Source organism: Trichechus manatus, unplaced genomic scaffold, assembly GCF_000243295.1.
Source record: "Trichechus manatus latirostris isolate Lorelei unplaced genomic scaffold, TriManLat1.0 scaffold00088, whole genome shotgun sequence".
In the NCBI taxonomy this organism is placed as follows: domain Eukaryota; kingdom Metazoa; phylum Chordata; class Mammalia; order Sirenia; family Trichechidae; genus Trichechus; species Trichechus manatus.
The window spans coordinates 7,120,330-7,143,986 of record NW_004444024.1 but is presented as its reverse complement, the minus strand read 5'-3'; the positions used below and the strand labels follow the sequence as shown (position 1 = coordinate 7,143,986).

General features: G+C 39.9%; 1 protein-coding gene across 3 annotated transcripts in view; it reads left to right on the top strand.

The window, feature by feature from the left end:
* The window catches only part of PAK1 (p21 (RAC1) activated kinase 1), a 137,953-nt gene that overhangs the window by 80,226 nt on the left and 34,070 nt on the right, over positions 1-23,657 (top strand). For 2 of the 3 annotated variants that reach the window (XM_023736582.1, XM_023736584.1), the window contains exons 12-15: positions 2,960-3,059; positions 4,122-4,318; positions 6,834-6,971; positions 9,516-10,854. In XM_023736582.1, the coding sequence (XP_023592350.1) occupies positions 2,960-3,059; positions 4,122-4,318; positions 6,834-6,971; positions 9,516-9,602 (522 nt within the window). In that variant the 3' untranslated portion in view covers positions 9,603-10,854. Of the gene's footprint in view, positions 1-2,959; positions 3,060-4,121; positions 4,319-6,833; positions 6,972-9,515; positions 10,855-23,657 lie in introns of those variants that run through there. The other variant, XM_023736585.1, reaches the window with a different exon arrangement.

The following is a 23,657-nucleotide window of genomic DNA, read 5'->3' as shown; positions in this document are numbered from 1 at the left end:
GGTAGTGGTAGCCGGGTACCATCTAGTTCTTCTGGTCTTAGGCTAGAAGAGGTTGTGTTTCATGTGGGCTTTTAGTGCTGGGGACTAGTTTCTTCTCTGAGTCTTTGGTTTCCTCCATTCTTTTCGGCTCCAGACAGGAAGAGACCAATAATTGTATCTTAGATGGCTGCATGAAAGCTTTTAAGATCCAGATGCTACTGACCAAACTAGGATGTAGAACATTATTTTTATGAACTATGTTACGCCAATTAACTGAGTTGTCCTGTGAGGCTATGGTCCCAAGACCTTTGACCCAGTAAACCAACTCCACGGGTGTTTGTATATGTCTAGGAAATCTCCATAGCTGTGCCCCCATGTGCTTTGTTATATGTATGAATATGTATGTAGCACACCCAAACATGTATATACTTATGCCTACAAATATACCTATATATGCATGCGAATGTACTCATATATACCTTCATATACACATATAGCACACATAAATACCTTTGTAACCACACACATATTTTTTGATTATTACTCTTTTTGCAAAAATGTATATGTTATAACATTTACCGTAATTGTCCTTTATTCTTGTGTACCTCTCAGTGTCTTCATTTACCTTGGTAAGTTGTGCTGACTTCTCCCATATTGTGTATTGGCTTTCCCATAACCAGAAATAACAGATGTCTACTATCTAGCAAGTGGTTCCCTTTCCTTCCCTCCATTCCTGGTAACCATCAAAAGACATTGCTTTCTGTGTATATACCTATTCTTGACTTTTTATAAAAATGAGACTATACAATGTTTGTCCTTTTGTAATTGACTTATTTCACTCAGCATAATATCCTCCAGATTCATCCATGTTATAAGATGTTTCACAGACTTACCATTATTCTTTATAGTTGCTTCATATATATTTTTAATCATATTTTTATTCTGCACTTGTGTTTTATGTGCTATGAAGAAAATAAACAAGAGTAAGAAGATAGTGACATAGGAGGTACTGTACTGTTATGCAAATAATGCACGCTTTCTACGTTTGTTTGCCAGCTGAGCCCCTTATATTTTCATAAGTGCCACTATGCTAATTTTTTCACATATTGCTGTAAAAAATCAGCATAGTGAACATATGAAAATACCTGGGTGGGGGGCATTGGCAAACAAACGTAGAAAGTGTGCTTTATTTGTGTAAAAGTGCAATACTATTATAGACAGGTTAGTCAGGGAAGGTCTCACCATAGATTTGAGTGATCTGAAGAACTGAATGATGTGAAAAAGCAAGCCAAGCAAAAATCTAGGGTAAAATATTTCTAAGCAAAAAAAATAGAAAACAAACTTAAATAGCTATCCTCATTTCTCCTCATTGCTATTTAATGTCTAGAGTCTGTAATATGCTGATGTATGTGTGAGAAAAAAACACCATAAGGGCTCCATGAGAAGCAGTATCCTCAGTGGATAGCTAGGTTTTCATTACAGCAAGAACATGAAGGGAATATTCAGAGCAGTTGAGGATATTGAGTGTTTTGCTGATGAGAAACTAGGATTTCCCAATGACCCAATAATAGAAAAGTTAGGAATTAGGAGAAGAGTAGAAAATTAGGTGAGGTTCAGAGTTTCATGAGGGTAAGTATAATAGAGTGGGAGGGGTTTGATGATCTAAGATCTAGAGCCATACAGATGAAATTATGTAGTTGTATATTTAATCAATGTTAGGAAAAATAAGACCCTGTGAAATCAATACTGCCCTAGAAAGTATGGTCAAGTTTACATTAACAACCTTGGGATGTAGAGAGCACACAAGCAGGTTAATGGAATTAACACAGGACTGGAATTTTTAGGAGATCTGACTTATTTTCTTTGCCCTACCAGTAATACAATGTTTCTCAACCTTTTTTAATTATCACCCCTCTAAGAAATCTTATTAGACATTCTCTTCCTTATCACTCTTTCCACATGAAGTTTATTCTAAATTTAGCCACGGATATGTTCTTAGAAAGTAAAGTATTAAGTTAGAATTTTCCTATTGGTTTGCATCTTTTCAGTGTTTTATAGTTGGTAAAAGTTTCTAACCATTGGATTTAGTTGAAAATCTGAGATTCAATCATCCGATCCCCATATTTTACAGATAGGAAAAGAGTAGCCTAGGGAGAGTAAGTGATTTGTCCAGAATGATAATGGTTAGTCAGGTAGTGATAGAACTAAGCATTTTAATTGTATCATTCTGTCTCCTTGTTACTCATTCTGCCTGCTAAGTATAGGTGTTTTCCAAGGTTCTTTTATTTAACCTCCTCTGTTTTTTATCAGTTTCAACCATTACTATAACTTAAAAAAAAAAAATCCACCTCTTACCAAATGACTTGTAAATATTTATCTCAGGTTCAGACCTCTGTATAGAACTTAAGATGTGTTCCGTTGCCTACTGGACATTTGTCCGTCAGTGTTCTATAAAACCAAAAACCAAACCCATTGCTGTTGAGTTGATTCCGACTCATAGTGACCCTATAGGTATGTCAAATTCAACATATCCAGAACAGTCCAAAATATCTCCTCACCAAAATAAGATTATCCCCCTAACTTCACTGCTTCTAATAATATCACTTCCGTATGACTCTTATTTGTCCTTGTCCTCTAGTTCTCTCATTACAAAATCCTTTCCATTCTTCTTCACTAGTTTTTCTTGGACTTCAGGTTTTTCTTCTTCTTTTTTTTTTTAATCAAGGATCTAATGTTCTATAAAACACTAAAGTAAATACGTTAGAGGGACATCATAATGAGAAAGACAGCATGGAGCATTATGAGAATGTTTAGTCAGGAGACTTGGTTCTAGACTTAGCTCTGCCACTGATTTGGGGCAAGTCCTTTAACTCATTGGGGCCTCACTTTATCTTAAAATGAGGTTAGATTAGTTGATTTTCTATAATTCTTCTGTATTAAATGTCTTTTCTTTCTCCCTCTGCCCACATCATTTCAATAGTGCCTGCAGGCCCTGGAGTTTCTGCATTCAAACCAGGTCATTCACAGAGACATCAAGAGTGACAACATCCTATTGGGAATGGATGGCTCTGTCAAGCTAAGTGAGTAGAAGTCTTTGGAGTGATAATACTTCTTTTTCCTGTGGGACCCTGTCCCCTGTGCGATGGAAATCATATAATAGTAGCCAGAAGACTCATCAATGGGTCTTTATTTCCTGGGATATGTGGATTCTTTATATCCCTCTCTCATAGAATGTACTTTCATTTCTTTTTTATTCCTTTATACTTTCAGACAAAAATAATTTGCTGAATGCCTAGTATGTGCTAAGTGCTGTTATGAGCACTGAGGGTACATGTTGCCTGCCATTGAGGAGTTCTCAGTCTAGAATAGGAGACATGAAATAGATAATTCAAAAAAAGAGTTTAGTGTACATAATTCCTTTCATTCAGTCATTATTCAGCAAACTTTTATTGAATGTCTAGTATATGCCAGGCCTCTTGGGAATACAAAGATGAGTAAGAAGACATAGTTCTTGCTATCAAAGACCTCATAACTTAAACATATATATATAATAGCAATATAATGTAAATGAACTGTAGGAAGAACATTTTATTCAAAGGTATAAGGACCAGTAGTCCAGACAAACAGGCTGTGTCACAGGTGGATGGGCAGCTTGTAGAAGGACTGTTAGCAGCCTCTGACCACAAGGTACAGGTTGAGGAACTGATAAAGTAAGGCCTTGCCTATCATAGGTGATTAGGATTTAAGCCAGGGACTCATGCCTAGGGAATAAGGCAAGGACCTGGTTACCAGATTGAGACATGGGAATGACTTTTCAAGAACAAAACAGAATTGGACCAAGTGATCAAGGCCAAAATGGGCAGCTTGGACTTTGATGCCTAGTCCTTCTAGTTTGAGGACAAGTGGGAGGACAAAGATGTTGTTTCTTATATTCCTCCTGCTACTCTTCAGAGTTGGACAAGGGACAAGCTAGGAGCTAGACCTGTAGATGGAAGTCAAGTGATTCCAGCTTTGAAGAGATCAGGGATTGCAGTGGCTGGGGGCCAGGCAGAGCTTGACACCTAGAGGTAGGCACACAGTTAACACTTACTAAGGAGTATCCTGAATGTAAATCCTTTCCTTCTTTTATTTTCCTTCCCTAGCTGATTTTGGATTCTGTGCCCAGATCACCCCAGAGCAGAGCAAACGGAGCACCATGGTGGGAACCCCATACTGGATGGCACCAGAGGTTGTGACGCGAAAGGCCTATGGGCCCAAGGTTGACATCTGGTCCTTGGGCATCATGGCTATTGAAATGATTGAAGGGGAGCCCCCATACCTCAATGAAAACCCTCTGAGAGTGAGTGTTACTGATCCCATTTCAAGATGTCTAGGTTGTCTCTAGTCCCAGGAAATGGTACTCAGGCATGTTCATTATGAGTTTCCAGATAAAACTAGGCACAAGTACTGTGAAAAAATGCAGAGTACAGGGGTTAAGAGAGTTATAGGAGGGGGGAGAGGTATGCTATTTTATATGGGTACAGAGGGAATCCTCTCTTTTAGGTTATTTGAGTAAAAACTTGAAGAAGTAAAGGAGCAAGCCATGAGATTAATCTGGGACAGGAGCTTTCCAGGTATGAAGAATACAAAGGACTTGATTTGAGAACATGCTTCTTGTGTTCTCGGGAACACCACGGAGACCAATGTCCCTGAAGTGAGTGAGGAGTAAGGAGAATGGTAGACAGGTCAGAGAACTAGCAGGGGACCAGATCAGGTAAGACTTGTGAGGACTTGGCTTTTATTCTGCTGGAGATGGGAAGCCACTGGAGGGTTTTGAGCTGAGGAGTAATGTGATCTGATTTATGTTTTAAATGGATCATTTGGGCTGCTTTTATGGAGAAAGACTATTGTAATAGTTCAGGTAAGAGTGGTAGCTTGGACTAGATAGGTAGGAGTGGAAGTGAGAAGTGGTTGGACACAGGAAATATCTTGGAAGTACAGCTGACAAAATGAATTGGTATCAGAAAAAGAGGAATCAACAATGAATACAAGATTTTGGGCCTGAATTACTGAAAAAAATTGATTTACCATTTACTGATATGGGGCAAAGCAGGTTAGATGTGATAATAAAGAGCTGTGTTAATTTGAAAAGTTTATTCGACATCCAAGTGGAAATGTTGAGTTTGGGCAAATGTGTCTGCAGTTCAAGGGAAAGAGGTCAGGATTGTAAATATAAATCTATTAATAGATAGTATATAGTTGTTATTTAAAATCAGAACTAGATGAGATCACTCACCTAGGGAGTGAGTGTAGTTAAAGAAGAAATTTGAGTACTGAGCTCTGGTGTACCTCCAATGTTTACAGGTTGGAGAGGTGAAGAACTAGCAAAGTAAACCAGGAAGGAGTGGCCTTCTTAGTAGGATGAGAACTGAGAGAAGTGTGTCCTGGAAGCCAAGTGAACAAAGTATTTCAAGAAGGAGGATTGATCATTATGTTAAATGTAACTGATAGATTGAGACTGAGAAGTGAACATTGGATTTGCCAATGTTGCCTATGTGGAGGTTACTGATGACCTTGATAATCAGTATCAGTAGAACGATGGGGATGTAAGCCTAATTAGAATATATTCACAGGAGTGGGAGAACAGGAAGTGGAGATGGCATATATATAAATATATATATAGAGAGAGAAAGAGAGTTTTGCTGATAAGAGGAACAGAGAAATGGAATAGTATCTTGAAGTGGATATGGGCTCAAAGGAAGGTTTTATTAAAAAGATGATGTTATCACAGCATGTTTATGTGCTGATGATTTAGTGGAGGGAGGTACAAGAGAGAAGGTACAGGAATGAGGTCCTGGAGTAGATGAGAGGGGTTGGATCAAATCCAGGATTGCCTGACACTAAATTTTGTGTTATTAACTGTTACATACATGACCTCCATAGCTAGTAGTGGCTGGCACTTAACGCTTTACCAGGAAATTTTAATTATCTGGACAAGGTCTGGAAACTAACAAGTTTAATCTTTAAGAACTTTTGCCCTTACCTGAAAGTCTCCAGGTAGGTAAGACCCTGGCTTCCTATCTGTGTCACGAACCATCTTTGCTGCACTTTGCCAGAGAAACAGAAGCCCTTGGGTTATTACAGTCAGAATTTGCAGTGACTGTTAGTGGTGGTAAACCTCACTCTGAGGCCTGTGGTCTGCCCAGTGCTGTGGCCATCAAACAGCTGCCCTGTCCAGGAGTGAAGCCTGTTTGGTTAGCTTGGGGTCCTGGGCAGGAGTCAAGGGCTTAAGAAGTTGTACTTTGGCTGATCAGAGGCTCAGGCTTCTGCCTCTCTCTGCCCCACCTTTTTCACCTAACCATTAGGTTCCAGTGATAGCACTTAAGAAATAGTTTTTGGATCTCCTTCTTCCTCTTGGTCCTTCCTGCTGTGCCCTTCTTTAGACCTGTCTTAGTTATATACTGCTACTGTCACAGAAATAGCACAAATGAGTGGCTTTAACAAAAAGAAATTTATTTTCTCAGTTTAGGAGGCTAGAAGTCGGAATTCAGAGCGCCAGCTATAGGGGAAGGCTTTCTTTCTCTGTCGACTCTGGAGGAAGATCCTTGTCTCTTTGAGCTTCTGTTCTTGGGTGATCTTCATGTGGCTGTCTTCCCCTATCTCTGCTTTTCTTGCTTGCTTGTTTTGTCTCTTTTATAGCTCAAAAGAGATTGATTTAAGACACACCCTACACCAATCCTGTATCATTAACATAACAAAGAAAACCCATCCCCAAATGAGATTATAACCACAGATATAGGGGTTAGGATTTACAACACATATTTTTGGGGGACACAATTCAATCCGTAACAGTGATTCTTCATTTTCATTGCCAGGCCTTGTACCTCATTGCCACCAATGGGACCCCAGAGCTTCAGAACCCAGAGAAGCTCTCAGCTATCTTCCGGGACTTTCTGAACCGCTGTCTTGAGATGGATGTGGAGAAGAGAGGTTCTGCTAAAGAGCTGCTACAGGTAACTGTCCCTATGCAGAGAAGCACTTGCCTTCAGAAATCACTCAACCAAGCCTTTTTTCCTTCATTTGCATCTGTAAGGTACTGGTTATTATAGAAGAAGGCTTCTCTGTTACCACATCCTGAACTCACTCGATATTCCCAGTTCTCTAACCTTCTTCATCCCCGTGCTTTTGCTCACCTTTTCTTAGCCTTTTCCTCAACCTATTAAAACTCTATCCATTGTCCTAGATTCAGCCTAAAATCTACTTTCTGAGCTCCTACTGAACTTTGCCACGTTCTGTCTTTAGCACTTCTTTTGTTCTGCCTGAAGTAGTCTGACAGAGTTTGAGTCCTGATGAAAAGAAGCTCTCTGACGCACACATCTTAACACAAGATACATTTTTAGAAAAGCATACCAGGGGATGTACATTTAGAGGACGGTTAGTTTCTTCATCAGAGACTCTCTGAGATGATAGCAATGATATTCTACTTGCCTGAAGTGAGATTCTGCCAAGTTGTTGGGAAGCCCTGAGTGGGGGTTTGCCAAGCCTCTTATGTTCCCACCTTCTTAGTCCTGAAATTATAGCATAATTATTTTATATGGTTGTAAAAACTGCCTTTAGCAGGCCACATCATTTGTATCTAACATTTAAGTTTCAGCTACAATTTCTTACTACATTACTAGTGTCATTTTACTGCATTGCCCACTGGTGATTTAATAATAAGCATCACATGCAGCTTGATGACAGTGATTGGTCTGTAGTCATGCACAGTCAATCTACTCCTGTATTATGAGGCCTGAGCGACTGAGCAAGGCAGGCCAGGTCAGGACCTACCACACTGCCCTGCATTAAAGTTAGTTATGAACGTCTTTGTGTTTCCCACTAGGTTATAACCGTATCTTATTAATCTTGGGTCTCCTCTTGTACCTAGCTAGGACCTGACTTGGAATAGGTACTCAGAAAATAATTGTTGAATTGGATAGAATTGCTTAAAGTATTTGCTTTCATTGGAATGTCATGCTTTGCAACATCTTTCTAATCAGGGTTACTGATTACAGACCTCTGACCTATTAGATATAAGATCTGGATTCTACCAAGTAACCAATTAGTTTCTAGGATCCTTTGGGACTAAAAACTCCTTATAACAGATAGTACAATATATGATCCCTTTGTCTTTCACATAAGGTGTGTTCTGGAAACCCCAGGCATTGGGCAGTGTGCAAATACTATGCCAGGCCTATGATTGGTAAAGATATCGTTCTTAATTAGGTACTGAAATATAGTTTTTGAAGATTAGTGCCCTCTAGAGTTTTATTCCTGATATAATAACATAATAATAATAAATACATTATATTGAATTTTACCACATTCTAGGCACTAAGCACTTTACGTATTTTTTCATCTATTCTGCACAATAGCCCCATGAATTAAAGGTTCTGTTATTCCCATTTTTACAGGTGTGGAAACCGAGGTTTCAGGAGTTTAGTAACCTTCCCATGATTGCATAGCCAGTAAGCAGTGGAGCCATGTCTGTTTGGCTCTTAGTGTGTGAGCTCTTGGCCACTGCTCTTATAGGCTCAAAGAGAGTCAAAACTGGAGGGTCCTCAGGTTTATCTACTTTGTTCATTATACAGAGAAGGAAACTGAGACCTCCCAGTTGGGTGTTGGATCATGCTGCTTTTTTAACTCAGGGGGATTATAGAAACATGTGATCCGAGCAAATTAGCTCTTTAACTTGTTACTGTACATAGTAAGTATTCAAAACCATGACTTTCGGAATCATAAATCATGAAGGTTTCATATCTGTTTTTCCTGAGAGAACATATATATGGACAGAAATATACAAGATAATATATTGGAATTAATATCTTCATGATTTAACCAAGATCTTTTATGTCTTCTATAGTAATAGTAACTTCTTGTTCCCAATAGACGTCATACACTATCGCTGTCCAAAGAGAACTTGAAACAACTTCTGGCAAAGGGTAGGGGGGTGTGTGTGTGTCTATACGCATATATAATATGATTAATAAAAGGGAATTATAAAACTCTAACCAAGGGATGGCAGAAGAATCAAATATGCTAATCATATGAGTTAAACAGTTGTGCTTAAACCAAATTCAGTACTGAGTTTCTTGGTAGCCAGGACAGAAAAGAAAATGTAATAATTCCTATATTTTTTATCAAATGGAAGAAACATCCCACATCCTCAAGAGACAAAGATTTTTCATTACTAAATTCAAGAAAAACTTCCAGATTAAATGCTTTTTTCAACTCTACAGGAAGTTATTATATATCAAGTCTTGGGTTTTTTTTAGCTACATATTTGGACTCTGTAGATTATAATAATCTGTACTGTTTTGTGAAGTCGAGAATTATTCCCAGTGGTTATGAAGGCCTGAGTAGGTGTGATACCTTTTGAAGATGTCCTTTAATGTGGGCATGATCCGAAGCTCTCCAGGTAGCACCTTGTACAAACATGGATGTCCTTAATGTCCTGTAATGGTTGCTGAGGAAGAATGGTAAATGGTCACGTCTTTTGCCCTTTTTCTCCTTTCTAGCATCAGTTCCTGAAGATTGCCAAGCCCCTCTCCAGCCTCACGCCACTGATTGCTGCAGCAAAGGAGGCAACCAAGAACAATCATTAAAGCCATGCACACCCCATCCCCATTGTGCCAAGCCTTCTGTGAAATAAATGCTCATTTCAGAAATTCCAGCCCCAGTGCCCTCTCCTCCTTGCCTTGATCCTCCCATTTTCTGGTCTAGAGCTCTCAAGAATATGATCTTTGGAAACCATGTGCCCAGCATTGAAGAAAACTGCAACTGGGATGACTAATCAGATGACCATTTCTAAATAAGGAATTTCCTTCCAATTTGTGGAGGTGAGGGTGGTTTATGATCAAAGGTTTATATGAATAAACTTGGATTTTTATTTCTACATAGCAAAATCTCCCTCCTCCACTTGCAATCAGTTCTTGACTATATAAATTTATGGCTTGATAACATTATCAGTTTGTAATCAGTTGAGACTTTAGTGCTTGCTTTTCTGTGACCGAACTGCCCAAACACCTCACTGTACTTGAAAACTGGAACAGCTTGAGGAATGCCATGGGGTTTGATAATCTGCCAGGAACATGAAGTGGTTCAGCCTCCTGGACCATGACTTTGGCATAGCTGATCCTGACATGGGAGAGAGAGCTACCATTTTTCTTTGTGTGTGCTTCTAGCAGCTATTTGGGAGGACCTTGACCCAATAGTGTTTCTCATGCTATTTCTTGTGAAATGGTCTTGGCTAATGTAGCAGCTTTTAATTCCCTGCATCTCCGAGGCTGCTGCCCCCATTTTGTACTTGTTTATAACATTGAGAGGTTTCCTAGGGCTGCTGGGTGAGAGCAGTGTGAGAAGTCAGGAAAAAACAAATTGAGCTTCTTTTAGGGCCAGGCTGGGCATCAGCACCTGTCTAGCTATACCTGTATGATGTTTTGAGAACTCAGCCTCTTTTTCCTTCTGGGATGAGGAGCTGAATGATTAGCCCAGATCTTCTGACCTGAATTTTTGGATCAAAGGGAAGGGTCTCCAGATGTGAGATAGCATATTAATTTTGTATGCATTTGGATGATTTTGGCCAAGGCCTGAGATGATAATCTGCAAGCTGTGAGGGGACCGTGTTTGTAAGGTTCATGGCCAAGCTCTCTACAAATGGAAAAGCTTGCACTGGGTGTTGGGGATGTTTGCTACCTCCTACTGTCTTTGTGGTTTTGGTCCTCCCACAGTGGTAGGACCCCTGGCCAGCATTGTGACTTGTCATGTTAGCCCCACTGGCTACCTTGTCATGCTCTGAGGCACAACTGCCTCTGCAGCACGAGTTTCTATTTCCTTCAATAAAAGGAGATGAAAATATTCTACTTGGAGTCTTCCTGTCTTTTCTAATTTTTTATTTTGAACTAATTTCAAACGTAAAAACAATTGTAAGAATGGTACAAAGGATTCCCATATATCCTTCCCCCAGTGTTATGGCTTGAATTTTGTCCCCCCAAAATATGTGTCAGCTTGGTTAGGCCATGATTCCCAATTGTGTGATTGTCCACTATTTGGTCATTTGATGAGATTTCCCTATGTGTTGTAAATCCTATAACTATGATTTAATGAGATGGATTTGTGGCAGTTATATTGATGAGATCTACAAGATTATTATGTAATGAGATGGATTTGTGGCAGTTACATTGATGAGATCTACAAGATTAGATAGTGTCTTAAGCCAGTCTCTTTTGAGATATAAAAGAGAGAAGCGAGCAGAGAGACACAGGGACCTCATACCACCAAGAAAGCAGTGCTGGGAGCAGAGTGTGTCCTTTGGACCTGAGGTTCCTGCGCTGAGATGCTCCCAGACCAAGGGAAGACTGATGCATCACAAGGACCTTCTTCCAGAGCTGACAGAGAGAGAAAGCCTTCCGCTGGAGCTGGGGCCCTGAATCTGGATTTCTAGCCTACTGGACTGTGAGAGAATAAACTTCTGTTTGGTGAAGCCATCCACTTGTGGTATTTCTGTTACAGCAGCACTAGATGACTAAGACACCCAGATATCCTAATTGTTTGTAAATATATATCTATATGTGTCTATACTTTTCCCCCTTCCCTGAACCATTTGAGAGTAAATTGAAGATAGGATGACCCTTTACCACGAATACTTCATTATATATTCTTTCTTCTTCACACTTTATTTTAAACATAAAATAATTAAGAGAAATGGGCCCAAATCATGTTTGTTCTGTTTAAGGAATTATTATAAAGTAAACACACATGTATCTACCACCTAAATCAAGAAATGGAACACTTCCAGTACCCCAGAACCTTCTCTACCTTAGCATGCCCTTTCTCATTACAGCCTTTCTTTCCCCGATTCAAGGTAACCACTATCATGACTTACTAAAATCAGGTTCTTGCTTTTCTTTATACTTTAATTATGTTAGTATGTATTCCAAAACCTATATAGTTTAATTTTGCCAGTTTTGGAACTTTATAATAGAATCATAATAGATATTTTTGTGCCTTTTTTTTTAATTCAAGATTTATGTTCTTAAGATATATGTGTATACTTGTGTGTAGCTCTAGTTCATTCATTATTACTGCTGTATAGCACTTGAAAGGAATATCTTTATCCTGCCTTTGGTGATACTGTACTTCCAGGTCCAGTCACCTTGCCACATGAGCATTGTGCCACTTGTCCTCACCCTTGGGTGTGAATCAATGTAGTCGAACTGCCATGGGACCATGGGGGAGGGAGATTGGTAGTGATGGGCTACTCCTGGGTCCCTGGTAAAGTTATTGTGCTGGATGTGGGTCAGATACTGTAGATACTTCCAGAAGAAGCCCCTCACCAGAAAGAAGGGTACACCTAACATCATGGGAGGCAAGTGGGCGTAGTACATATCAACTATCTTATACTTGGATCTCTCCAGAAGGATTGCCTCCCAGCCCATCCCAAATTTTTTCAGCCATCTCTACTGGCAATGGCTCCTTTGCTAATCTGTCACAATGTTAGATCAGCCATCAGGTGCTAGGTGTAGCAAGGGAGAGCTGGAAGCATTCCAGTCTTTCCTAACGATATTTCCCTACTCCCAAGCTTCCTGTCCTATTAAATTACACTACCCGCTACTTGCCTATGAAACTGACTGTTAACAATGGACTTATGTTCCAAGTCTAGCTTTTCTTCCTTTTGAAATGCACGGGCTTTTTGGTCATTAGAAAGGCTTGGAAACAATCTGACAGGCCTTGGTTACCCTATATTCAAGTCCTGTGCAACTGTGAATGGCCTTGTTGAACTCCACACAATGCTATGTTCACAAATTGGAAGAACAGCCATTGACCAACTGACAGCATAACTCTGTGTGTGTATGTGTACGTGTGTGTAATGGGCCAGCCTGTATGGGTTGGGCTGTGGAGAGAAAGGCAGGCTCCAATTTAAGGAGCTTTAACCCTAGGAATGGGTTTAAAACATGGTCATATTTGCATTTTTTGAGAGATCACTAGCTGCTCTTTGGAAGATAGGTTTTGGGAAAGGTAACTAGAGGCAGGGAGATTCTTTGGGAGTCTATTGCAGTAACTACCTTAATCCTTAACATAGTACTAATAGTACTAAGCTGGTTGGTTTGTACCAACTAAGATGATTAGGGCCTAGTGGGCAATGAAATGACTAAGAAAGTATTATACTGAACAGAATTTGGTGTGTATGTGTGTGTGTTGGGGAGTAGGGGTGTTGCAAAGGAAGGAGAGGGGTCAAGAATGAGGCACTGGTTTCAGCTCTTGCCGTTTACTAATTTGGAGCCACAGGAGATGGAGCAGATTTGAAGGGAAAGATAATAAATTCAGGTTAGGATTTACTGAGTTCGAGGTGTCAGCAGCAGGACATTCAGATACAGAGGACTAGCAGTCACTTGGACATAAGTCCTGCACTCAGGAATGAGGTCAGAGCTGGAAAAATAGCTGGGGGATCAAAAATCAAAGATAAAATAAGCCCATTGCAGGCCTTCAAATGTTTGAAACAGGCTGGGGGGTGGTGGTTGAAAAGGAGCCCTAATGGCACAGTCGCTGGGCTGCTAATCAAAAGGAAGGCAGTTGGAACCCACTAGCCACTCTGCAGAAGAAGGGAGGAAGATGTGGTGGTCTACTCTGGAAACCCTATGGGGCAGTTCTCCTCTGTCCTAGAGGGTCGCTATGAGTCGAAACTGACTCGACAGCAATGGGTTTGGTTTTCTGGGTTTAACCAAACCAAATCAAACCCGCTGCCGCAAAGTCAATTCCATAGCGATCCTCTAGGACAGAGTGGAACTGCCCCATAGTTTCCAAGGAGCGGCTGGTGGATTCGAACTGCTGAACTTTTCGTTAGCAGCCAAGCTGTTAACCACTGCACCACCAGGGCTCCCTTTCTGGGTTTAGGGGGTATAAAAGAGATAAGAAAAAATATCAAAAAATGAGGCAATCTAAGAACTAGACTACAAAATACAGTTAATCCCTGAAACTAAATGATTAACAAGAATTTAACCTAGATATACTTAAGATTATTTTTATAAGAACAAAAACAAGGAGAAAACCCAAAATAACTGTTAATAAAATAATAAAACCAAAATAAAGAGAGCATACCTTTAAAAACATTTGAAACACGTACTCTGAGCTAAACGGATCTGGCCTTGGAAAACGCATCAGTGGCCACGCCCCTGGCCACGCCCACCACACAGTTGACCTCGGGGCGGCTCCTCGTGCCAGGCCTCCATCTTAGAGAAGCGGTGGTCTTCACAAGTGCAAAAGTCTGCGTTTGAGTTTGGGGCAGTGAAGTCAGCGTAAGTAATGTGTCCAGCTCTGTGTTCATCCTTACACATATCCAGAAATAGGAAGTTACGTTAATATTATCACTAGGGTAGCCAAACTTACATTGGCCCAGCCGTCTGGCCCTGGGGCGCTTTTACCCGCTGCTCACTACTTTTCAGGTAAGCCTGGAGTTGCCGTTATCCGTACTCCAGTCAGGTACAGGCAGCACAAAGCTCTGCAGCCCCAGGGAGAGCCTGGCTGGGCAGGCCCAGTGACTTAGCAGGGCGTACAGGGCTACCCTCGGGGGAGAAGGCATTGGTTGCTGCAGGTATGAAGGGTTCGTGTGATTAGGTAAGACCCATCCAGATAATCTAACTTGTGCTGCCTGTTGTTCAATGTCTGAAAATAGTTGTTTCGTGTGTTTTGCTCAGTTTTCAGGTTTTTTTTTTTTAATGGTAGGAGGGATAAATCTGATCCTAGTTTCTCCATCCTAGCAGGCACTCCCTAAGTTTTTTTTTTTTTGGCTTAAACTACTGAGTGAATGGTGGTACCATTTACTGAGATGGGACAGACTTTGGGAGGAATAAGTTTTAGAGGGAAAATCAAAGGTTCAGTTTTGGACATACTAATTTTGAGATGTCTTTGAGAAATCCAAGTGGAGGTTTTGTTAGATTTTGTAGTTTGGTAGTCTGGAAATCAGAGAGGAGGTCTAGAAGAGAAATATAACATGTATTAATCTCCCCCTAAATATTATTGAATTGTCTCTGAACTTGAGTACTCTGGTGGGTGCATAGACCTAAAGATCTGTCCAAAACCAAACCCACCGCCGTCGAGTGGATTCCAACTCTTACAGCGAACCTGTAAGACAGAGTAGAATTATCCCATAGGATTTCTTAGGCTGTAATCTTTACAGAAGCAGACTGCCTTATCTTTCTCCCGGAGGAGTGGCTGGTGGGTTCGAATTGCTGACCTTTTGGTTAGCAGTGGAGCACTTAACCACTGTGCTGGCTTGTGGAAAGTGATGCTGATAATGATTCTGATAGAAATACAGCCTTTCATTCAGCCAACTGGTTTACTATTCTCCTAATTACAGAGCTTTTGTTCACAGTATCTGCCCTTGTACATCCCAGTATTTGCAGCTAGTCACACCAAGTTCTGTATATATGTAGTAGTTTCATCATTAACCAATTCAAATTTTTTTTCTAGTTTCATTGTGACTGTTTTCCTTTGACCTATAGGTTTTTATAAATGTATTTAACTTCCAAATGTTGAATTTTCTAGTTACTTTTTCTTACTGATTTCTGGCCTAATTATAGTGTAGTCAGAAAAGATACACACAAGATTTAGATTATTTGAAGTTTGTTAAAACTAGCTGTGTGGCTCACTATATGATCAATTAAACAAATATTCCATGTCCATTTGAAAAGAGTGTGCATTATGTAGTTTAGTGGAGTGTTCTATAAATGTGAATTAAGACTAGTTTGTTAAGTTATTAAAATTACTATCCTTACAGACTTTTTTTATCTGCTTATTCTATCCTTTATTGAGACAGGCATGCTAAATCTCCCATCACGATTCTGGATTTGTCTCTTTCTCCTCTAGAGGCTATATGATTTTCAAACACCAAAAACCAAACCCGTTGCCATTGAGTCGATTCTGACTCAGTGACCCTATAGGACAGAGTAGAAGTGCCTCATAGGGTTTCCAAGGAGCCGCTGGTGGATTTGAACTGCTAACCTTTGGTTAGCAGCCAAACTCTTAACTACTGTGCTATCAAGTCTCCAGCTATATGATTAGGTACCTACAAATTGAAATTTTTTTTTTTTAATCATTTTGAAACACTCCTCTTTGTCTGTATCAAAGCTTTTTGCCTTAAGATTTACTTTATCTGCTAATACTAGAGAGAGCCCTGGTGGTGCAGTGGTTAAGCACTTAGCCACTTACCAGAAGGTTGGTGGTTCAAACCTACCAGCCACTCTTTGGGAGAAAGAAGTGTCAGGGAGAAAGATGTAGCAGTCTGTTTCCATAAAGATTACAGTCTTGGAAACCCTGTGGGGCAGTTCAACCCTGTTCTGTAGGGTCACTATGAGTTGGAATCAACTTGATTGCAAGGGGTTTGAGTATTTTTTTTTTTTGCTAGTAATAGAGTGAGGTAGATTGTGTCATTTGGCCCCAAATTTTATTCTTTCCCCTTCTTTTAGTTACACTCTTTGTGTCCACACCCTTTGCCATGTATTACCCTGCTACCATGGGGTGCACTGCTTTGCTTTTGATTTTGGGCCCCACCATGTGGGCAGACAATCCTTGAAGCAGAGCTTGAAATGGATATGTACATTGGAACTTGCTGTCAGGCATCTTTCGTCATCATGAGAACATACTCAGGTTAACCTGATTGAGTGACATGTGGAACAGAGGCACGTCACCCCAAGCATACTAGCTGAGGTCAGCCTAAATCAGCAGAACAGATAGCCAGTCAGCCCAGATATGTGAGCAAAAAATGCTTATTTTTGTATGCCACTGAAATTTTGTCTTTGGTCATTTTGTCTTTGATAACATGATATCATGATGTTATGTTGGAAAAAGAAAACTGATCCATATACATGGTATGTCTTTTTCCAATCTCTTAGTTTCAGTCTTCTGTTTCTCTTGTAAGGAGTATGTGGTTAGGTTTTATTGTTTTAATCCTGTTAGACAGTCTTTGTTTTAATTTTTTTTTTTTAATTGGAGCACTTAGTGCATTTACATTTGAAGTAGTTGCTGATATACCTAGGTTTACATCTGGCATCTTAACTATTTACTTTCTATTTGTTCACCTACTCTGTGTTCCTTTTTAACTTCTTTCTTGCCTTCTTTTGGGTTATTTTTTTGTTCCATTTTCCCCTCTATCAGCTTTTTTAAAAGAGCTTTTTAAAAAAAAAAAAAAAAAAAAGATAAACTGCACATACTCAAAATGTACCACTTGATGAGTTTTGACATGTGTATACCCGTGAAACCATCAGTACAATTGAAATAATGACCGTATCTATCACCCTCAAAAGTTTCCTCATGTCCCTTTGTAATCTCTCCCTCCTGTCCTTCCCCATGCAACCACTGATCTGAGTTCTGTCACTGTGGATTACTGAGGCTGATCATGTTCTTTTAAGTGAGGTAGACAGAGGAAGCAATGGAGATTGGGAGCTTTCAACAGTGCACCTGGGGACCTGGTCTCCTGGGGTCTGCTCAGTGGACTCTGTGGGATTGAACTCCTCCTCTTTCGGTCTTTCTATTTATTAATTCATTGAACAGCACAGGAAAGATGCTACTTATGAATTATCTGAAAGGTGTTCACAGATTCAGTGTTTGTAGGGAGTGCGGAGCAAGTAATTTGAATGAATGAAGGTGAGCAAATGTAAAACAATAGAGCAGCCACTACTACTCAGCCCATTGTTACCACGCCAAAGTGCCAGACTTAAAAAATAGTTAAATGGCATAATTTTTGTTACATATATTTTAGCACAATAAAATTTTAGAAAAGAAGAAACAAATTTTAAAAAAAGCTTTACAGGTAAAGTGCTGTGGAGAGAAAGTTAAGTGACTGTCTTTTAAAAAGTCTCCGAAGTTATTATTTTTCATCATTCCAAGTTTATTCCAGCCTAGTGAACCTGTTTTGGACTTCTGACTTCCAGAACTATGAGATAATAAATTTGTATTGTTTTAAGCCACTCAAGTTGGTAGCACTTTTATTACAGCAGCAATAGGAAGCTAATGCAGTGGTCTTCATAATCCTTTGACCTATGATGAGATACTTATTCATGTGTTTGAAAAACATTTATTTAATGCCATTCTGTACCAGTTATAGATGCTTAGCATACATCAAGGAACAAAAAAAGATTACTTCTTCCATGGACCATACACTCTAGCAGATGAAGACACACAATAAGCAATAACCATATCAACAATAAGTAAATTATACAGCATTTTAGAAGCTAATAGTGCTATAGAAAAAAGAAACACTGGGGAACAATAGGAGAATTAGGAGCGTTGGGGAGAGAGGAACAGGTTGCAGTATTAAAGAGGGTGGTTAGGGTAGATCTTATTGAGAAGGTGACATTTTAGCAAAGACTTGAAGAAGGTGAGGTAGCTACTTCTTTTGAGGATAAGAGAGCTCTTTGAGATTTCTTCTTTTTGGGGTTGAATTGATTGGGAAGGATTACCCGACTTATATTGGGAATGCCTGATGGTATACCATGGGGCTAGTGGGAAGCTGAGGAGGGATTGGTGTTACCTAGCAACTGCCACCTCCAGCTCCTGCTTCAGAAAGAGGGAGTAACAGTCCCCAGTAGAATGGGGACTTATATTCTGGATGAGAAGGGATTACTTGGTTTTGGTATGAGGCCAGTGACACCTATGTGGACCTGAACTACTTTCCCACTGTACTGTTCTTTAAAGTCCTTATGAAATACCCTATATTACATACCAGAACCTCCGAAGGGTCCTCATAATGAATGCCATGATTGAGACTGAGCCATAGCTGAACATAAAGGCAGACGTCACATAACCCAGGCTGATGCATGGAGGCCAAGTTTCAGAGGCAATGAGGAGGCCCTTCCCTTCCTTCTCAGCTGCTACTGGCTGAAATTACCCCTACCCTTAGAGTCACTCCTCAGGATAGGCCTGAGTCTTGAAAATGTTCTCCTGGAGTTCCTCTGTCAGTAGTATTTGTTATAGTCTATTGCAGTTGCTTATTTGTTACTCAAATAGATGTAAACTTTATGCTTATAGGGATCGTGTTTGTCTTTTTCATTGTTTTACCTTTAGTATCCAGCCCAGTGTCTGGCACATAGTAAATACTCAGTAAATATTGATTAAATGAATGAATGAATACACCCGGGGGGAACTGTCGACATTGTCATGCAGTGACAGTGGAGGTGGATTACTTTTACGTGTTCTGTTAGCAGGGAGCAAGCACTGAAGATTTAGGACACAGTACAGGTATATTTTTATGAGGATGAGGAAGGAGGGAGATTTGGGATCTTGGATGTTTCAGGGAGAAGGAAGTGATGTGAAGTTAATGAATGCAAGTGTGGAAGATCATAGAAAATGCTGCCCTGGATGTTATTTTCATAGGTGCTTCCTGTTGGCCATCACCGGCTGTGGGAAACTGAAGAGGCATTTTGGCCATCTGATAGCAACGGGAGGATCATACGAATAGCTTTTGTGGTATAGAGAATGAAACACAAGCTTTGGTGTTAGCAGACCTGAGTACAAAATAGCCTCTGTTGCCAACTCTGTCACTTTAGGCCTTTGTAGCTTCAGTTTTGCCACTTAGAAAACAAGGAAAATTATACCTTTAAACACGGTAACTCGTGTAATCCAGGTAACTACCTGATACAGTTAAGTAACCTAATACAGTTACGTGGATTAAGTAAGTTACTGTGTTTAAAGCACCTTGCACAGTCCCTGTCCTCATAGTATGTGCCTAGAAATGTTATTTTTCTGTTTTGCTTTTTCTTTCTCATTCTCATTTTCTTTCTCACTTCTTCTTTACCCTCTCCTTTCTAATATTTTCTTCCACTGCCTTTTTCTCTTCTTGCTCCTTTTCCTTCTCCTTTCTTTGCATTTCTCTCTCCTTCTGCCTTCATTTCCTTGTCCTTCTAGCCTTTTTCTCTCCTGTTCCTGTTCTCCCTCTTCCATTGGCAGGATTGGCAGATGGAATAGATGTCTCTGATTTTCCTTCTCTTCTTTTATTCTTCTTACTTCTCCGCTACTTCTTTCCTTTCCTCCTCCTCTTCATTTACCCCTTTTCTTCCCTCCCCTTCTTTTACTTTGCTCCTCTCATTTATATCCTCCTAATTTTCTTGTCTTCCCAGCTAGGGACAGAATACATAACCAGTAGCAAGTAATTGTAATCCTTGGACCCTATCTCTGTCTTCCATGGCCCCTACTCTCTGTAAGGCATCTCTAGATTGTTCACACCACTCAACACCTATGCTAGGTATTCCAATGATCCACTCCCTCCCCACTATCCTCCCTTTCATTATTTTTTTTTAATATAGTAAAATATATATATAACAAAAAATTGTCTTTTTAACCATTTTTAAGTGTATGATTCAGTGACATTAATATATTCATCATATTGTGCAACCATCACCACTACTTACTTTGAAAAGTTTTTCTTCACCCCTAACAGAAACTCAGTACTCCTTAAGCAATAACTCCTCATTCCTCTCTCCCCCCAGCGCCTGGTAACCACTAATAAACTTTTGTCTGTATGCACTTGCTTATTCTAGATATTTTATAGAAGTGGGATCATATATTTGTCCTTGTACATCTGACTTCCTTCACTCAGCATGGTGTTTTCAAGGTTCATCCATGTCATGACATATATGAGAGCTTCATTTCTCTTTATGGTTGAATAATATTCCATTGTATAAATAGACTACGTTCTGTTTATCCATTCATCTCTTTGTGGACCCTTGGGTTGTTTCCACCTTTTGGCTATTGTGAATAGTGCCGCAGTGAACACTGTTGTACAGCTACCGGTTTGAGTTTCTGTTTTCAGTTGAGTCAGGTATGTATGTAGGAGTGGTATTGATGGTATTTCTATGTTTAACTTTTTGAGGAACCACCAAACTGTTTTCCACAGTGGAGGTACCATTTTACAATACCACTAGCATTGGGTGAGGGTTCCAATTTTTCCAAATCCTTGAGAACACTTGTTATTTTCTGATAATAGCCAAGGTCGCTATGAGTTGAAATCTACTAGACAGCAACAGGTTTGGTTTTTTGGTTTTAGTGGGTGTAGTGGGTGGAAGTAGTATCTCATTGTGGATTTGATTTGCATTTTCCTGATGACATTGAGTTGGAGCCCTGGTGGCATAGTGGTTGAGAGCTTGGCTGCTAGCCAAAAGGTCAGCAGTTCAAATCCACCAGCCACTCCTTGGAAACCCTATGGGTCATTTCTACTCCATATTATAGGGTCGTTATGAGTCAGAACTGACTCGATGGTACCTGACAACAACAAAGACATTGAAATCTTCTAATGTGCTTATTGACCATTTGTATATTTTCTTCGGAGAAATGTCTATTCAATTCCTTTGCCTATTTTTAAGTTGGGGTACACTTTTTCTTATCGACTGTCTCATTTTCCAACATTTCACGTTTATAACAGTAGTAAAAAAATCTATGACTATTTTGCACCTTAACGACATACATCTGGCTGTAACAGAGCCAAGGAGCCAGGTGAGAGTAACGCTGACTGTGATGGTTCTGGTTATGTGTCACCTTGGCTGTGCCATAATTCTCAGTGGTTTGGCAGTTATGGAATGCTGTAATTTGGTAGTTAATGTAATGCTGTAATTTGGCAGTTATGTAATGGTGTAGTCATTCTCCATTTTGTGATCTGATGTGGTCATCCTCCATTTTTTTTTTAAATTGTGCTTTAGGTGAAAGTTTACAGCTCAGTTTAGTTTCTCATAAAAAATTTATACATACAATGTTATGTGACCCTAGCTGCTATCCCTATAATGTGACTGCACATTCCTCCTTTCCACCCCAGATTTCCTGTGTCCATTCAACACCTCCTATCCCTTTGTGCCTTCTCATCTCACCTCCAGACAGGAGCTGCGCATTTAGTCTCCTATATCTACTTGAACTAAGAAGCACACTTTTCACGAGTATCATTTTATGTCTTACAGTCCAGTCTGTTCTTTGTCTGAAGAGTTGGCTTCGGGAATGGTTTTAGTTCTGGGTTAACAGAGAGTGTGGGGGCCATGTCTTCTGAGGTTCCTCCAGTCTCAGTCAGGCCATTAAGTCTGGTCTTTTTACTAGAATTTGAGTTCTGCACCCCAGTTTTATTCTACTCCACCAGGAACTCTCTGTTGTGTTCCCTATAAGGATGGTCATTGGTGGTAGCCAGGCACCATCTAGTTCTTCTGATCTCGGACTGATGGAGTTTCTGGTTTATGTGGCCCCTTTTGTCTCTTGGGCTAATATAATTCTTGTGTCTTTGGTGTTCTTCATTCTCCTTTACTCCAGGTGGGGCGGAACCAATTGATACATCTTAGATGGCCGCTCGCTAGCTTTTAAGATCCCAGACGCCACTGACCAAGGTGGGATGCAGAACACTTTCTTAATAAATTTTGTTATGCCAGTTGACCTAGATGTCCCCTGAAACCATGGTTCCCAGACCCCTGCCCCTTCTACACTGTCCGTTGAAGTGTTTGATTGTGTTCTGGACACTTCGTAGCTTTTGATTTAGTTCAGTGATGCTGACTTCCCTGTATTGTGTGATATCCTTCCCTTCACCTAAGATAATTCTTATCTACTATCTAGTTAGTAAATTTCCCTCTTCCTCCCTCCCTACCCTCATAACCATCAAAGAATGTTTTCTTCTGTGTTTAAACCTTTTCTTGAGTTCTTATAATAGTGGTCTCATACAATACTTGTCCTTTTGCGACTGACTAATTTCACCCACCATAATGCCTTCCAGATTCATCCATGTTATGAGATGTTTCGCGGGTTCAGTGTTGTTCTTTATTGTTGTGTAGTATTCCATTGTGTGATATACCATAATTTGTTTATCCATTCATCTGTTGATGGGAAGCTAGGTTGTTTGCATCTTTTTGCTATCGTGAACAGTGCTGCAGTGAACATGGGTGTGCATATATCTATTCGTCTGATGGCTCTTATTTCTGTAGGATATATTCCAAGGAGTGGAATTGCTGGATCGTATGGTACTTCTGTTTCAAGCTGTTAAAGGAAGTGCCAAATCGATTTCCAAAGTCGTTGTACCAGTTACATTCCCACCAGCAGTGTATAAGTGTTCCAGTCTCTCCACAGCCTCTCCAACATTTATTTTGTGTTTTTTGGATCAGTGCTATCCTTGTTGGGGTGAGATGGTGTCTCACTGTAGTTTTGATTTGCATTTCTCTAATGGCTAATGATCATGAGCATTTCCTCATGTGTCTGTTAGCTTACTGACTATCTTCTTTGGCAAAATGCCTGTTCATATGTTTTGCCCATTTTTTAATTGGGTTATTTGTCTTTTTGTGGTTGAAGTTTTGCAATATCTTGTAGATTTTAGAGATTGGACCCTGATTAGATATGTTGTAGCCAAAATTTTTTTCTCAGTCTGTAAGTTGTCTTTTGACTCTTTTGGTGAAGTCTTTCGATGAGCATAAGTGTTTGATTTTTAGGAGCTCCCAGTTATCTAGTTTCTCTTCTGGTGTTTGTGCATTCTTAAGTTTTGTATTCTGTTTATGCCATGTAATAAGGGTCCTAACATTGTTCCTATTTTTTCTTCCATGATCTTTATCGTTTTAGATTTTATATTTAGGTCTTTGATCCATTTTGAGTTAGTTTTTGTGCATGGTGTGAGGTATGGGTCTTGTTTCAGTTTTTTTGCAGATGGATATCTA